This window comes from Dendrobium catenatum, unplaced genomic scaffold (assembly GCF_001605985.2).
Source record: "Dendrobium catenatum unplaced genomic scaffold, ASM160598v2 fragScaff_scaffold_51, whole genome shotgun sequence".
NCBI classification, from domain to species: Eukaryota; Viridiplantae; Streptophyta; class Magnoliopsida; order Asparagales; family Orchidaceae; genus Dendrobium; species Dendrobium catenatum.
In genome coordinates, this window is record NW_021318513.1 from 93034 (window position 1) to 110870 (window position 17837).

The following is a 17837-nucleotide window of genomic DNA, read 5'->3' on the forward strand; positions in this document are numbered from 1 at the left end:
TATTTTTCTTGTTCTTTATGGAAAATTGGCTGGCTTCCCTCGAGTCCTGATGCCTCTTGTGTAGAGATGTAATGACCCTATTCATTTTCTCTGACCAAATAAATCTCTATTATCTATGGAATTGTGTTCATGTTCACTGAAGTTCTGTTGTGTTTTTCTCAATATAACAAATGAATTCATTTCCCTCTTGACTTACTACGCTATGTACTAAGTAAACATTTCATTTATTTTTGTCCTAGGCGATGGTTTTGCTAAAGGAAGCATATACTTGGAGAACTTGAAGTCGTGAATATCACTAAATTCAGAGCATCTGGAGTTGCTATGTGTCAAAAAACAAGAGAGAAGGAGCCACCTTTCTACAAGCCTTTAACGATTCCTGATGGATTTTTCTCCCTCGGTGATTATGGCCAACAGATTGGGCAACCTTTTCAAGGTTTTCTTCTTGCAGCAAGACCAGCAGCTAATTCGAAAGATGCAGAACTTCCACCCCTGCAAAAGCCCATAGACTATAAGCTTATTTGGTGCTCGGCAAACTGGCAGGATGATAGCCATGATGGATCTGTCTGCTTTTGGCTTCCATGCCCTCCAGAAGGCTATAGAGCCGTTGGTTATCTAGTCACTGTTGATTCCAACAAGCCCTCTGTCGATGAAGTAAGATGTGTCAGAGCTGATCTCACTGATACATGTGAGAATCATGAACCCATTCTTTCTATTGAGTCAAATAGTTTAGATATTCCCTTCACTGTTTGGAAGTCCAGGCCTTCCTTTCGAGGGATGTGGTGCAAAGGTGTCCCGGTTGGTACATTTTGCTGCAGCACTAACAGCAATTTCAATGATGAAATAGAAATCTCTTGCTTGAAAAATTTTGATCCGGCATTGCTTGCTATGCCGAATCTAGATCAAGTTCATGCTCTTATCAAGCATTATGGACCGACGGTTTTCTTTCATCCAAAAGAAACTTACATGCCCTCATCAGTATCTTGGTTTTTTACAAATGGAGCTACTTTGTACACAAGAGGTGAAGAAGAAGGACAGGCCATTGATGCCAAAGGTTCAAATCTTCCAGGTGAAGGTGACAATGATGGAGAGTACTGGATTGATTTGCCTGATGATCATGTCAAATATGGGAATATAGATAGCGCAGAACTTTACATCCATGTGAAGCCAGCTCTTGGGGGAACCTTCACAGACATTGCAATGTGGGTGTTCTGTCCATTCAATGGTCCTGCTACCCTCAAGGTTGGGTTGCTAAACATCTCTCTAAAACATATTGGGCAACATGTGGGAGATTGGGAGCATTTCACTCTTCGAATAAGCAATTTCACAGGCGAGCTCTGTAGTATATATTTCTCTGAGCACAGTGGGGGTGAATGGGTGGATATATCTGGTTTGGAGTTTGTTGAAGGCAACAGGGCGATCATTTATTCTTCAAAGAACGGGCATGCCAGCTTCCCTCACCCTGGAACTTATCTCCAAGGGTCTGAAAAGCTGGGAATCGGGGTTAGAAACGATGCTGCTTGGAGCAAATTCTATGTGGATTCTAGTGTTCATTATAAGATAATTGCAGCAGAGTATCTGGGGGATGTTATATCTGAGCCTTGCTGGTTGCAGTACATGAGAGAATGGGGACCAACTGTAGAGTACAATTCGAGGTCAGAACTAGATAAGATTCTTAGTTTTTTACCTGTTAATCTTAGGTATTCAGTGGAAAATGTCGTGGATAAGCTTCCAGTGGAATTATTCAGGGAGGAAGGTCCTACAGGACCCAAGAAAAAGGATAACTGGGTGGGAGACGAAAGAACTTAGGTTCTTTTTCTCCACCATTGAAGTTTGAATCTTAACGGGTAGGTTAGTTCCTTGAGAAACAGCCAAAGTGGGCTCTTCTGTTTCAAACTTTCATTTGCTTGTAATTCCTTTTTTCTGTATTGCACTTATGGTCTGTTTGGATCGGCTGCAATTGTTTGTATATTAATTGTGGGATTGTTGTAGGAAAATTCAAGTTCTTAAGATGCAATGATTATAGACTTTTTTTCTCCATAAAAAAGCAGGTCTATAGCTTTAGCCTTAGTTTGGAACGGCTTTCTTACTGCTTCTTAAAATGGTTTCTCAGTATAAAAATTAAAATTATTGTATTAAAAAACTACTTTTAAGAAGCCGAAAGAAATGCCACCCCAAACGAAACCTTAATCTAAATATCACCCTTCATTAAATTTGGTTGATAGATTGATCATTTGTTTCTTAAAATTGGTTTCTAAAAAGTTAATACATTATGTTTAAAAAAATAATTCTCAATTAGATATTATTAAAACTCTTTAATCATAATATCTTATTATATTTTTAATAAAATGTTCTTATCAAAATACTAATCCAAAGTAATTTTATTTGTATAACTTTAACTATCAATTGCAATAATAATATTATTTTTATGACATTTTTTTTATTAAATGTATTATATTTACTTTGTACTATTTTATTTAAATAGAATATTATTATTTAGGTGATTAATTATGATTATGATTTTTATAAATTTATTTTAGTTCATAAATTATCTAACATATAAATGTTCAAACTAGCAATATTATATTTACTATCTATGACAGATTCTCTCTCCTCGTTTGATGATTGCGCTAAATTATCGACATAAGCGGACAAAGGCTGCGTTGTCATTCTCTCTCCATCTCTCTCTCCCCTGGTTCTCTCCCAATCTAATGACACCGCCTCACTTGCGTTGCTTATCAGTCCCTGGCTTCTCTTGGTCTCCTCCATCCTCCTCCTCCTCTCTTCTCCTGCGCAAATTCGGCATGTCAGTGAATCAGAGAACTAGCTATGCAGAGGGGAAACCGGCGCTTAGGGGCGTGGTTTTCGACATGGATGGGACGCTTACGGTGCCGGTGATCGACTTCGCGGCGATGTACAGGGCAGTTCTTGGTGATGAAGGTTACACCGCGGCCAAGTTTGGGAGTCCAGGTGGTAGCGTTGATATTCTCCATCATATCGAAACATGGCCACCGCAGGAGCAGCAGCGTGCCTACGAGATCATCGCCGATTTCGAGCGACAGGGCCTTGATAGGCTCCAGATAATGCCTGGTTTATTCTCTGTCAAAACTTTTTTTACCTTTTTTTTGGAAGATTATCTTATTTGCTTATTAGGAGGAAAAGCTCATCCTTACTCTTTTATATTTGTGCTATTGTGGAGAAAATCTCCAGTTGCTAATGTTGTTACGGTTTTATTTTTGGTGGAGATGGGGAAGCACGTCAGATCATTGATAAACTAATCAAGTATGAAATTTTAGCCAACATTTGAAGTTTATACTGTCATTGCCAGCCATCAAATATGTGAAAAATATTATGACGTAAAAATAAGAAGAAGCTAACACTGCATAGACTAAAGCTTATTGGTTCAAAGTACACGAGTATGGGCCAACAAACGAGGAGACTCTAAAAAATATTCAACTCATCATCCCATCTTAGAGGATGATCATAAGCTAACTTGACATCTTGCTGAAGGATGTCAACACGTGAGCCATCTTATGATAACATACACATAACTAGAGATAGTCTAACCAATATGATATAGGATATGTAGGATCTTTATGTTGAAGGCACGACTTGATTAGTATCTCCTTAGGGTGGTGCTGAAAGCTTAGTTTGATTGTAGTGAAACAAATATTTAGGATTTACACTGACTTAATATTGAAACTTCTAGGATATCAAAGGAGGAATTCCTTGAAAAAAAGGGGGAGTGACTTCATATCAAAATTTTGGTATATCAATGAACTGATGTTGATATTTTTATGAATGTTAGATCAGTAGTTAAGGAGTTGTGATATTTTTAATCTGGTTACTCAAATTCGAAAATTATTTATATATATTAGGCTTTTAATTAAGATATCTTAGGATTGTTGGGGGGTTGAGACTTTAGAATGTCATGAGGGATGTGGACGATTATTTGGGAAAATTTTGAAGCCATTGGATGTATTTTGAGGTTGAGAAAAGTGAGTATTGAGATTATGTAGAAGAGATGAGAATTGCAGTAGGAAAGTTGAGGAATAATGTTGAGAAAAGGTAACTAAGGGTTAACCAAAGCCATATAAGATCGGTCACCAAGCTTTATCGAGGAGTATAGCAACCACCAAACTTTTTCACATGAAACGTATACAATCATAAAGCAATTTTTTTTATAAATCCAAAAGTATAGAGCAATGCCCTATGTACAAGTATTTTTCAAGTCTAGATTATTTCAAAAAGCTTGAGGGGCTAATAAAATAGTATTATATACATTGACAACTTATTCTAATATTAAAAAAAAAAGAGAAATAAAATAAAATTTAAAGCTTTTAAAAATAGAAAAATTCAGATTGATTAAATAAGGCAATTAGAGTGGTCATGAAATCAATTAATTTTTGAAGACATTTGCTTTTTTTATTAGTATGACCTACCTACATATCAAGGGATCCTAAAGTAAACTTCTTAATTATTCTTCAATGATTTTATGAGATTATGTGTCGCCCTTAGGCTTGCATGAAGAGTTGTATATGATGAATGACCAAAATCTTGATGTAGTACCTTGATTTGTCATCTTGTCTTTGACTTTTATTATCATGGTGTTGCATCAGCCCCACTGGACTTTAAAAAACTCTGCTTTATAGAGTTGAAGTTCATGTGTTCATTAATAAGACTTGGGGCAAGCTTATCAAAATCCTTTAGTCATCTAAGTGTCCTTAAAAGGAGTTTGGTCTTTTTATTTGAATAAGAATCTAGATGATGTGCCTCTTGGTTGTGAGAGCTCTTCTAAAATGATGCCCTAACTCCCCAACTCCCTGCATGAAAATGATCTTTGGCTAGAGATTAGACAAAGCTCCGAGGCTTCAAGTATCCCAAAATTCCTTTTGAGCACCACCGCCAACAACCCTTCATTGTCCAATCGTCACAGTCAGACTTTTGCCCTACCAACCATTGCTGACCTCTGCCCGGCTGCCAATCGCCAGACTACTGCCTGACCACCATTGTTGGACCTTCATCAACCAAGCATCGCCGGATTTCTACTCGATCATCGTCGCTAGAACTCTGCCCAGCTGTCGACCGTTTTCAGATCTCCATCCAATCGCCACTGCCAAATCTCCTCATGGATAACCTTTGCAAAGTCCCCATCACCGGAACTCCGCCTGGTTGCCACCACCAAACCTCCCTCGTGCTGCGAATTGCCAGTTGACCTATGCCTAGTCCCTACCGCCAGTCCTTTGCCCAACTGCCAACTATCATCAAACCTCAGCCCGACTCCATCGTCACTTGATCTATGCCTGGTCGCCGTTGTGTCGGACCTCCACTCGGTTGCCACCATCGTCGACCTCCTCGAGACCTTTACCCAGCCGCTACCACCAGACTCCTGAATTGAATGAAGCCATTCTTGAATATAATGAATTTTCTTAGTAGCTTGATCAACCACTTGAGGTTCTTAGAGTTTGTTCTCACCCATCTCAGACAAGCATAAAAGAGATCTCTATAACGAGCCTCATATGATATAATGTCGATGCTAGCTTGAAAATTATTATTGTAAACAAATTCTACAAGTAGAATACAGTCTTCCCAACTATATCTAAAATCAACAATGCAAGGCCTCAACAAATCTTCTAATATCTGAATGGTGCGCTCTAGCTGACCGTCTGTCTGTGGGTGAAATATAGTGTTGAAATATAACCTTTTACCCAAAGCATCTTGTACTTTTTTCCATAACCTTGAAGTTAATCTTCTATCTCCATTTGACACGATAACAAGTAGAAACCCATGCAGTTGAATATATTGTCAATGCGGATAGTTGCTAACCTCTCAACTGAGGTTATTCAATGGAAAGATTAACAAAGATTTATGCAGACAATATCATTTGACTGTATGAGATTCCACTTGTTATCATGTCAGACAGAGATAAAAGATTTACTTTAAAGTTATTGATGAAAATGCAAGAAGTTTGAGTACGAGGTTAGATTTCAGCACTATATTTCACCTACAGACAAACGACTAGTTAGAGCGTACCATTTAGATATTTGAAGATTTGTTGAGGCCTTTCATTATTGACTTTGTAGGTAGTTGAGAAGACTACATTTCACTTGTGGAGTTTGCTTAGAATAATAGTTTTCAAGTTAGCGTCGGCATGACACCATATGAGACTCTTTAGGGCAGGAAGTATTGATCTCTTTTATACTAGTTTGAGGTGGGTGATAGGAATCATAAGATCGCAACTGGTTGATCAAGTTATTAAGAAGATTCATTAGATTCGAGAGCTTCTTTCAATTTCAAGAGTATTAGAAAATATTTTTTAAGCCTAAGCATAAAATGGTTGAGTTTGAGGTTGAAAATCATGCATTTATCAAAACTTTACCTATATGTGGGGTTGCCAGATTTAGCAAAAATGGAAAGCTTCAGCCTCATTTCATTGGACCGTTCTAAGTGATCGAAAGAGTTGATAGAGTTTCATATAGATTGGCTCATCATCCGAGGCTCAAAAGTGCACAATATTTTTCATCTCCCTTCTACGACACTACATGCATGATAGTTATCATATTATTTTGTTCGAGCCCCTATTGATTTAAGAAAATTTGAGCTATGAAGAGATACCATAGTGCATTTTGGAATGCGAAATTAGCCATCTTCATCGATGATCTATTTCCTTTTTCAGAGTACTTTGGAAGAACTAGCCAGAACAAGAAGCCCTTTGGGACATTGAAGAAGAGATAATTGTAAAGTATCAACAATTGTTTCAAAAATTTGGTATGAATTTTGGTATCAAAAAATTTTAAGGGATAATATATTATAAACAAGATCGGCTCCAAGCACGAACTGAAGCTGCAACACACCCGAATTGCAACTCCCTCCTTTGGATGTGAGCCTGATTGGATGCTCAATCGTGCACGACCAATCTCCTTCTCACCCAAAATCCATGCACATCTCCCCCAATCATGCAAGCGCACAAATTCTCCCTCCCCCAACCTTCAATCTCGCAATTTTTGTGATTCTCGCGATAGGAGAGAGAGAGAAGGAAGTGCGTGGAAAGGTGTCGTTCATGCTGCACGCAGGCTTGGTCAATTTTGGTCACGAGTGAAGAAGTGGGGGCGATTTGGTTGCTTAGGAACCCTAGACTGGTTCGGTTTAGGAGGTTATAATAATATATTTATCACGAGAGCTAAACCAATTTGAATCCCTTCTTTAAGTCAATCTCCATACCATTCTCCCTTGCCTAGGAAACTGTGATGCACATATATGGACACGGTGACACAGATACGAGACAGATTAATTATTGAAAATATAAGATACAGATTTGAGTTTTAACACGATATTATAATTTTTATATCTTAAAAATAGTGTATAAAAATTGAATAAGCAGAATATTAAAAATAATTGAGAAATAATAAGTCATTTAAAAATGATATATTCTTAAAATGATTAAAATTAAGATGTCGAAAGTTGGGGGTGGATGCCATGTCAGGCATTGAGAGGGGAGACGACAATGTAGTCAAGAGTTGGACATTGATGTTGTGCAATGGGCATTGGGCTTTGATAAAAAAATAATAATAAAAAAATGGGCATTGGGCTTTGATGTCGGGACAACATTGACCCTCAATGTCAACTGTCAAGACAACGTCGTCCCTCGATCATTTTAAGGAAATGCATCATCGCTTTGTTGTACTTCTGATCATCGCTACTCTCTTAGTTTGCCATGGATCTGACCTTAATCTCCAACCATGTCCACTCCCGATCTTACCATCTTGCTCGATCAATCTTGTTTCTTTTAGAAATAGAGCGCACATTTATATAAGCGATGTGAAAAACAAGGTCGACGTGGGCGGTGGAAAGCAAGATAAGAGAATAAGTGAGATTCTCTTTTTTGCTGAGCACAAGAGGTGGAGTTATACTCCTGCCTCAATAGGGCATTTTCCTTCATCTCTAGCTAGAGTGGGTAGACAACATTGGAGAAAGATCATCTGAGTTGTCGTCTTCATTGCTGCCATTGGCATTGATGTAATTGCCACGACAATGTTTGGCGAATGATTTTAATGAAAGAAATTTTTGTTGCAGTTTTTGCAAATGTGGTTGGTGTAGCTTTTGTTATGATTACTGCAAATGGTGTATATCCTCTTCATCGGTGAAATCTCGTTCAACTTTGGTAGTAGACGTGCCTTTGTTCGGATAGGGAATGGGTTCATGGTTAATCCTGTGGGCTCCATCAGCCTGCCAAATGCCCGTATGCTATTGAATCCTTTATTGCTTATACGACTGTGACATTTATGTTTCCCTTGCTGTTAGTCTATGGTCAATGCTGTCACAAACAAAATAGGAAGAAGATAAGTGGATAATAAGAAAAATCAAGGAGTTGATTCATTTTTAAGGGACCCGTAGTTAGAAATGTGTGTTGATAATTAAAATAAAAATTTTCTTTTTAAAAATAGAAGTTGAGGAAGAGCTTAATGTATTTTAAAAAGAGAAAATTTATTTGAATTATAACACACATTTGTAAGTCTACTCCCTTAAAAAAACTAATCTTCTCCCAAATTTCTCTCAACTTCACCATTGTTCTTTCTATCTTGTCTGATACAACAATGATGATATACCAACAACAGAAGCTGTTAGAATAGTAACAGGGGCAGCGTTAGCTTCAATGTTGTATATGTATTAAGGGATTCAATAGCATACAATAATTGGGGGCACCTACATGAATGAAGGCACATCCACCATCAAAGTTGAGCGGGACTCTGTCGGTGCAAGCAGATTTATTCCATATACAGTAACCTTATAAGCCACTGCACCATCCATAGTTGTGAAAACTACCAAAAAAATGCTTTTATTGAAATCATTTGTCAATCATTGTTATAGCAATTGCATTGATTCCAGTGGCAACGAAAAAAAAAAATGATAACTCGTCGTCTTTCTCTATCGTCGCCCACCCACTCAAGAGATAAAGGCAAACGCCCTATTGAGCCAGCAGTAGCACTTTTCCTCTACCTCTTGTGCTGATTGAAGAAGAGAATCTTGCTAATAATCTTGTCTTGCTCTCCTTAATCCGCACCAACCTTATTCCCTACATCGAATATGCAGGGGAGTGCTCTACTTCTAAAAGGAACTCAACCAAAATATCCTCTAGCCTGCTCTGCCTCGATAAAAACTTCCTGTCCCAACACTAACCCGTCCAATTGCTTGCCGACTATTTGAATGCAATGCTTGCAAGAAACTCTTCACCCTCACACCAAGCCTTAGGTAGCCATCAATCTAGTCATAAGAAAGTTAAGGGATGTTTTGCTATTGACTGGGGGCAATGGAATAACATGAATAATTGTGATAATAATTTAGAGCTCTATCAATCCCTAAGCAATGCTTAGGTTTATTTGATATAAAAATTTATAAAAACTCCATTTAATATATGCAATTATACGTGTCAAATCAAGTAATATAAAGATAGAGTAGAGTACCAATATCACAAGGAAGAATGTTGACTTGCAAACAGTAGTACCGTTTACTATAACTATAATAATTATCCCACTCAATAAAAATAAGGGTTTGTGGAGATTCAATCACTTTTATAAAAATCAATATCAAAATAATAGATGCACTTATATGGGAAATCAAGGTAATAAAAAGAGTACATGTTTTAAGTATCTCAGGTCTATTGTTCAAAGTGATGGTGAAATAAATATGGATATTATTAATAGAATTCAAGTTGGTTAGTTGAAATGAAGGAATATATCGGGCCTGTTGTGTGATACAAAAGTACCCTCAAACTTAAGGAAAAATTCTATAAGATGGTTGTGATTTCTATAATGCTTTATAGCATAAAATATTGGCAATTAAAATAGAAGATAAATTAAGTTAAGTGTTGCAGAGATGAGGATGCTCAAGTGGATGAGTGACTTTATTTTTAGAGACAGAATGCGTAACGAGTGTATACGTGAAAAGGTTGAAGTAGCTCTAGTGGCATATAAGCTTAGAGATAGCCACGTTAAATGGTTTGGTCATATAAAACGTCGGCCTTTCGTTGGCCTGGTTAGGAGAGTAGATATATTAGATCTAACTTATATTAAGAGAGGTAGAGGTAAACCTAAAAAAATTGTTACAAAATATTATAAATGACATTTTTTTAATAAATGAGAATTTGACTCTTAATAGGACACAATGGAGAAAAATGATTCATGTTGCCGACCCCGTGTAATGGGATGAAGGCTTGTTGTTATTTTTGTAGTATCTTGGGTATTATAAAATTTTGTACTTATGAAAAAGTCATACAAGACATTTCTTAATTCTACAACACCCCCTACAAGATCTAATTATAGGAAATTATTTAATAAGAACAAGAAAACTATAGTCAAATATGAGTGTGATTGATGGATGGAAAATAAAACTATGAAAACTCTGTCCCAAATGAACCCTTGGTCCCTTTAAGAAATTACTAGGTGTGGACAACCAAATAAGAAGTTGCATGCATAATCACATGATAACTTATCCGCATATATTAAGGTTTCATTTAGGATAGCTTTTGGCCTTTTCTTTCGCTATTTTCATTGCATTTTTGTTTAAAAAATTGCTTTTGAAAGCAATCCCAAACGAAGCCTAAGTCTCTGCCTAATAACTTCTCAACTTTCAAAGAGAAATTCTCCGCATCAAGAAAAGTAAGCACCAACAAATATAAATTTTTTTGTGATATATTGTCAATAACCCAAAACTCAATAAAAGTAAAAAAAAGTGCAACTTAAAAAATATGAATTGGTATAGCTCTCCCAATTAAAGTAATTTAGTTAGAGGAATAAATCTCTATGAAATTGATTAATTGGTAAAGATGGGTTGTTTCACATTTTTGGGTGAGGATATATAACCTTAAAAATGGTAGCTATATTTTTTCCAAGACATTAAGGTTAATTAAGGCAAAGTCATACACACATTAGTACATTACATATACGAGACTTGAACCCAAGACATCTTGGTTGATTGCCAAAGCTCACAACCAATAAATTAAGATGAGCTACATAGCTAGTTATGCATTTAGAGAGAGAGCCACTTGAAGTTCGTAGCTCGTCGATCATTCAAACATACGTGTCGAGAGCTGCTTTCAGTTTCAAGCAATGTTTAAAATTGCGTATTCGGGTATTGAGGTGTTTTTCATTCGTGAGGCGAGGCGTAAGCCTCAAGGCGTTTTGAGGCGTAAGCCTCAAAATCAAAAGATTGCGTAAACATAAAATGATAAATTTATTATATACTAAGGAGTGAATAATATAAAACATAAAAAAGCATAAGATATGAAGTGAAATCAAAATATCCCAATAATAAGACAACATGAAATATAGTTCAACTCAAAATTCTATCTTTCCCATATCCCAGTATTCTTTTCATTAACATATAATTTTAATTTACAAAAATAAATAGCAATGACATATCACATAAGAACTCATGTCATCAGCACTGTCATTACTAAGGGGTTCTTCATTTAAATCATCATTATGTTGAACTACTATCTCCCCTTCCTCCTCTCATATAGAGTCCAATGTCGAACATTTACTTCAAGATTTATGTAAGTTTTAAAATATAGCGTGAGGCGTAAGCCTTATGCCAGTGAGGCGAGGCGGGCCTCAAGGCGGGTCTCAACCAAGTTGAGGCGCAAGCCTCATAAAAAAACTTGAGGCGTAAGCATCGAGGCGTTTTTTATTAGAATTGCGCAAAGGCGGGCCTCAAGGCGAGCTTCATATTGCGCAATTTTAAACCATGGTTTCAAGAGTATTAGAAAATATTTTTTGACCCTAAGCATAAAATGGTTGAATTGGAGGTTAAAAATCATTCATTTCTCAAGACTTCACCTATGTGTGGGGTTGCCAGATTTAGCAAAAATGGAAAGCTTCATCCTCATTTCATTGGACCGTTCTAAGTGATCGAAAGAGTTGATAGAGTTTTATATAGATTGGCTCTTCATCCAAGGCTCAAAAGTGCATAATATTTCTCATGTCTCCCTTCTACGACTCTACATGCGTGATAGTTTTCATTTTATTCCGTTCGAGCTCCTATTGATTTAAGAAAATTTGAGTTACGAAAATATTCTATACTGCATTTTGGAATGTGAAATTAGACAGCTTTGTCGATGATCTATTTCCTTTTTCAGAGTACTTTGGAAGAACTAGCCAGAACGAGAAGCCCTTTGGGACAATGAAGAAGAGATGATCGTAAAGTATCCACAATTGTTTCAGAAATTAGTTATGAATTTTGGGATCAAATTTTTTAAGGGATAATATATTATAAACAAGTCCGACTCCAAGTACGGACTGAAGTTGCTGCACATGCGAATTGCAGCCCCCTCCTTTGGACGCGAGCCTGATTGGCCGCTCAATCGTGCGCAACTAGCGTCCTTCTCACCCGAAATCCATGCACATGTCCCCCAATCACGAAATCGCACAAATTCTCCCTCCCCCAACCTTCTATCTCACATTTTTTGTGATTCTCGTGATTAGAGAGAAAGAAAGAAGTGCATGGAAGGGTGTCGTTCATGCTGCATGCTGGCTTGGTCAAGTTTGGTCACGAGCGAAGAAGTGGGGGCGATTTGGTTGCTCAGGAACCCTGGACTTGTTCGGTCTAGGAGGTTATAACAATACATTTATCACGAGAGCTAAACCAATTTGAATCGCTTCTTTAAGTCAATCGCCATACCCTTCTCCCTCTCATTATTGAAATTGTTGATGCCTACCTTGCCTAGGAAACTATGATGCACATATATGGACACGACGACACAAATACAACACAGATACGAGACACAATAATTATTGAAAATATAAGATACATATTTGGGTTCAACACGATATTATAATTTTTATATCTTAAAGATTGTATAAAAATTGAATAAGCATAATATTAAAAATAATTGAGAAATAATAAGTCATTTAAAAATGATTTGTGCTTAAAATAATTAAAATTATGATGTTGAGAGTTGGGGGTGGATGCCGTGTCAGGCATTGAGAGGGGAGACGATAATGTGGTCGAGAGTCGGACATTGATGTTGTGCAATGGGCATTAGGCTTTGATGTTTGGACATCATCGACCCTCAATGTCAAGACAACGTTTTCCCTCGATGTCTAGACGTTGTCAGTCGTCAATGCTGAGATGATTTTTTGACAAGGATGGGACATCGAGATTGTGAGGGGGCTTTTTTTTAAATAACAGGGGCATGATTGTGGGTGCAAAAATTTGTGGTAATGAGCGTTAATGCATGATATCATCCTACTTCAATGTTAAGATGGTTAGTTTGACAACATTAGAGAGATCACATCATGCATTATTGTGAAACCCTAGTTGTAAACCACTAAAGAGAAATGAAAATGAAAATGTTTGAGGATTGAGATATTAAGTACGGGCGATTAATTATTTGCTATAGGGAGAAAATAAGAAATTTAGTTTTATTTTTTTAATCAATAAAATTTTGAAGTAAAAGAAATTCAAAAAATATTTAAGACACGCGTGTCAGACATGCATGTCCAATTTTATTTTAATTATTTTTTAATCGATCACGTCTTCGGTGTGTTTTACACATGTTAGATGCATGTTGTGTTCGATACGTGTCAGACATTGCATACCTCTTTGAGAAAAAGTGTCAGTGCATCATGAAGAAGTTTAATTAGTTTTTAGTGCATTCTTAGGATCTACATGAAGCACTTTGAACCACCTACCATAATTACTCTATTTTTTTCTTTCCAAGGCCCTGCAATTGCTGTGGAAGATAAGATTAGATAGAGCACCTTAGATGGTTTGGTCACATAATACGACAGCCTTCCAATGACCTGGTTAGGAAAATAAATTGATTTGATTTGACTTATATTAAGAAAGGTAGAGGTAGACTTAAAAAGACTTGGTTAGAAAATATTAGAAATGACATTTCTTTATTAGATTTAGATGAGAAATAGACTCTTAATATGACATAATGGAGAAAAAGAATTCATGTAGCCGACCCCACATAGTGGGTTAAAGTTTTGTTGTTGTTGTAATGCCTTTTGTAGTATTTGTTGAATTAATGAATGAAATTTGAGTAAGTGATCAATATATCTTTGTGCTTTTTCACATTTAAGTGAGGAATGTCTGATGACAGAACCGATGATCGTCAGTTTCATAAGACAAAAAAGACGAATGTGGGGTGTAGGAGTTTGTCTGTCAATTAGTGTCGCTAGGAGATGAAAAGTGTTGATTCCTTCGCTTGGAGTCCAAGAAAAATGAAGGGGGACTATTCCCATTCCATCATTTAGTGTTGCAGGAGACGAAGCGTGGATTCGACCCTTTAAATTGATAAAGAGAGATGGAGATATATGTAGAGAGACCATGTAAATGTAGAGGAAGACTGAGGCTTCTTGAGTGGGGCTTGTTTGTGTAAATAAGGTTCCAATCTCGTGCTAGAAGAAAAATAACTGTGTTGGTTCGTTCTAGCTAAGGAGGCGAAGGGTTTGTCGTTGAGGGGGATTCGTCCCCTTAAAGGCACACGAGGAAGAGATTGTTAAAGAGGTTGGTCGACAGATAGAGAGGAGGGCGTTGAAGCCATGCTCAAGGGTGATGAAGATGGCCGTAAGCATGACTCTATAGTGATGTGTGAGGTTTTGCTATTTTAATGAAATTATTATTAAAAAATTTTACATGTTATTTTTTAGAATTTGGTATTTGAGTTCTAATTGGGAGGAGAAAAATAAAAGATAATTATAATTTATTTTTATGTGAAATTATTATTAAATTTATGAAATATTAAAGTTGAAATTTTAATGTTTAAAAGTAGAAATTAATTAATTATAATATATACATGTTAAATAAGAGTATATATTAGATATAAAGAGAGCATATTTAAATAAGTATACAAGATTTTAAATTAGATAATGAATAAATTAAGCTTATGTTATGTTAAATAATAAATTAGATTTAAAAGAGCAAAGAATTTATGAGTTAAGGATAATTTGTATAGAAAAACTGAGAGTATATTTAATAAGATTAAATAATAATAATAATAATATAGAAATTTTCTTAAATTATGATTTTTCACTAATTTTTTTTTTTAAATTATTAGCAATAAATTTATAGAGCGGTAAGAATAAATTTTATCATTAATTTAATTTAAGTGATAAAATAAATTCTTTTAGAAATAAATTAAATACGAGAGCTATTCAATAGCTAATTAGAGAGTGAGACAATAATTTATAAAAAATAGTATTTAGTAATAAGTTGAATTTATGAGAGGAAAATTCAAATACTAGAAATAGAGAATATTTTTTAGTTAGAGATAAATTATAAAGTATGATAATAAGAACGTGTATTGTTGGTGTGACCTTTTAGGAAAAAAGTATTTGTTGAAATAGTTATAACATTCTTTTTGTCAAAATGTATTAGAGGTTTTTGTGGCTCATTCAATGTATTAGAAATTGCTAGTTAGTAGATAAAATTTAAATAATAGTCCGATTATTTGTTCCGTCTCGTTAATTTGAGTCTACGGGCCAAGTGATAACATAATATTTGTGTGCTTCCTTGGAGAAGACATAGAAGGAAGATAATGTTCATAGCGAAGGATTACCATGAAGTTTATCTTCAATATCATCATTACGCATTCGAGATTGGTTGAGTCTCCACCATAAAGTTACCGTTGTATTATTATTGTTCTTTCTTCTCTTGGTTTATCACTCTCTATTTTACTAAATTCAAAATAAAATATAATTTTCATTAAGTTTGCATCTTTTTTGAACCTTCAGCTAGTACCTAGTCATAGTTTTATTTGATTTTAATTGGAAGGAATGGTAAATATTTGTATTTTAGAAGTTAGTAACCATGTTTCTTAGTTTGTTCCACATCAACAAGAAGTCTGCAAAAATATTTTGGGTATGGCATGTCTTGCTTTTCAATTTGGCATTGCCCAGCCTACTTAAGCACGAATGGCATAGATCTTTGTATGGGCTTGCATGGAGGTTCAGATAAGCTCGGAAGGATTCTATGATGTGTTAGGAATGATGTAGAAGTTTTGGATGGTTTGTTGGAGAATTCGTTACAATATCCTCAAAAACTAATGGTTGGCTAAGGCTTAGTGGGCAATTTTTGCCAAGAGCTCTCTATTGGTGATAAATTTTTTAGTGGTTGGAAATGGGAGAACTATAGGGACTAGCTTGGGCTCTTATCCTTTGCCTTTTTCTGGCCTCAGCTAGTTTCTTCATTTGGGCTCTTGCTGTTTGCCCAATCCTGTCACTATGTACTCCTGCTACATCAACAAACGTTCTTTTGTTCTTATAGCTCACAAATGAAAAGGCTACTTAGTTTTGGATGGCTCATGTCTTATGTGCTTAGCAGTAAGCATCAACCTTTGCAGCCTTTGTTCTCTCTGACACTTCAGTTTTTGTCAGCGCCCTGCTTGGAATTCTAGCATCGTTTTCTAAATGCTATAGTGTCATTCTAGTTTCCTCAGTTAGTTTTCAAAGTCAATGTTTAGAAAGTAAAAATAGCTTATTTTTTTAAAGACCAGATATGATACTGACAAAATGATGATGATCCAGATGGAATTTCATGATGCAGTTTAATGGAATTGTAGTTGTTTGGGTAAAGCACATGAACGTGATGAATTTATTATTTCTTGTTTTTCGTGCTATCGAACACCGCCGTTGCCAGGTCCCAAGTCTTGGATGAGAAAAGTAGAGGGTTGCGTTAGGTAGTCGACAACCAGCGTAAAATTTGTCGAATAATAAAGACATGAATCCTTTAAGAAATTGTGTTAATGCTAGGGCGCCCCCTGGAAACGACGCGCTGTATGGCCTGAATACAGTGACAAGTGTGGAACGAAAGCTAACAATAATACAGATTTGGTACATAAAGTTCTCATCTTCGGAATAAACTTTACAATCTTTGCAATCTAACCGATTTAATTTTTAATTTAAGAAAATAGTCAATCATGGAGTTTGTACTATATTACTATATTCCATTTTGTATACAGTGGATGAGATGCGTAACATATTCCTTTTCTTAAACTAAGGTATTAGCAATACTTGAAAAAACAGTCTATTACATCGTTAAACAAAAATCCAATATTGAGCGTAACTTGCCATCTCCATTCCGTGTCCAAATCCATGGGGCCACCATGGGAATTAGCTTTTAAAAATATCATTTATACCTCTTGCTTATCCAACAAATGTCACATGTGCTAAACAATCTCCTTCCAAATGATAAAACCCGCTTTCGCGATTCACAAGCTAGGTCTATATCTTTTTAGTATGTATTCATCATAATTCTTCTAATATGTCTCCACAAACCAAGCATTTTAATTTAAGGAGACTGTCCTATAATCCACAACCTAGCCCTTGTCTGCAGGCCACATCTACAGTAGCATCTTACAATGATTAAGCAATGGTTTATTGATCATAGCAACTTCCTTCAACAATCTTTACAAGCCTGATATATCTACTCAATTCTTCTCTTATAATTATTTATATAAACACTCTTATCCTCTCTTTACACTTCTTACTCTCATCATCACACCTACACCCATCCTTCTGTCTTAGTGCAAGCCAACCATCTATTCTTGCGCGTGACATCAAAGCTTTAACATTCCCTAGAACTCTATCCTCAATTTCCTTAGCTTCTCTCCAACCCATTTAATTCCTGAATCATCATACAGATAATTACTTCCTCATGAATCATAATATGTATAGTAATAATCATTAATTCCAGAAGGCCGGAGACCTATAATTACAAGTTCTTATTCCTAATTAGTTTGCCATGACCTAGCTTCTTTCCCAACATTCTATCCTTTATGTGGGAAACCCTTGCCAATTTAACAAACTGCACCCGGGCGCCGGTGCACGCGGCCTTTG

The 17837-nt window shown here is 36.0% G+C and overlaps 1 protein-coding gene and 1 pseudogene across 1 annotated transcript; both read left to right on the top strand.

Moving 5' to 3' along the window:
• Nucleotides 1–2024, top strand: part of LOC110093573 — an 8329-nt pseudogene extending 6305 nt beyond the window's left edge.
• A 606-nt stretch (nt 2025–2630) lies between these two features.
• On the top strand, nt 2631–6719 carry LOC110093575 (haloacid dehalogenase-like hydrolase domain-containing protein At2g33255). Its single transcript, XM_020818505.2, has one exon. It carries the CDS (start codon nt 2709–2711, stop codon nt 3273–3275), a length of 567 nt encoding a protein of 188 aa, XP_020674164.1. The 5' UTR covers nt 2631–2708; the 3' UTR covers nt 3276–6719.
• Nucleotides 6720–17837: the final 11118 nt, after the last annotated feature.

Excerpts from the sequence above, each read along its gene's own strand:
- LOC110093575 (XM_020818505.2), top strand. The coding sequence starts at position 2,709 with ATGACACCGCCTCACTTGCGTTGCTTATCAGTCCCTGGCTTCTCTTGG.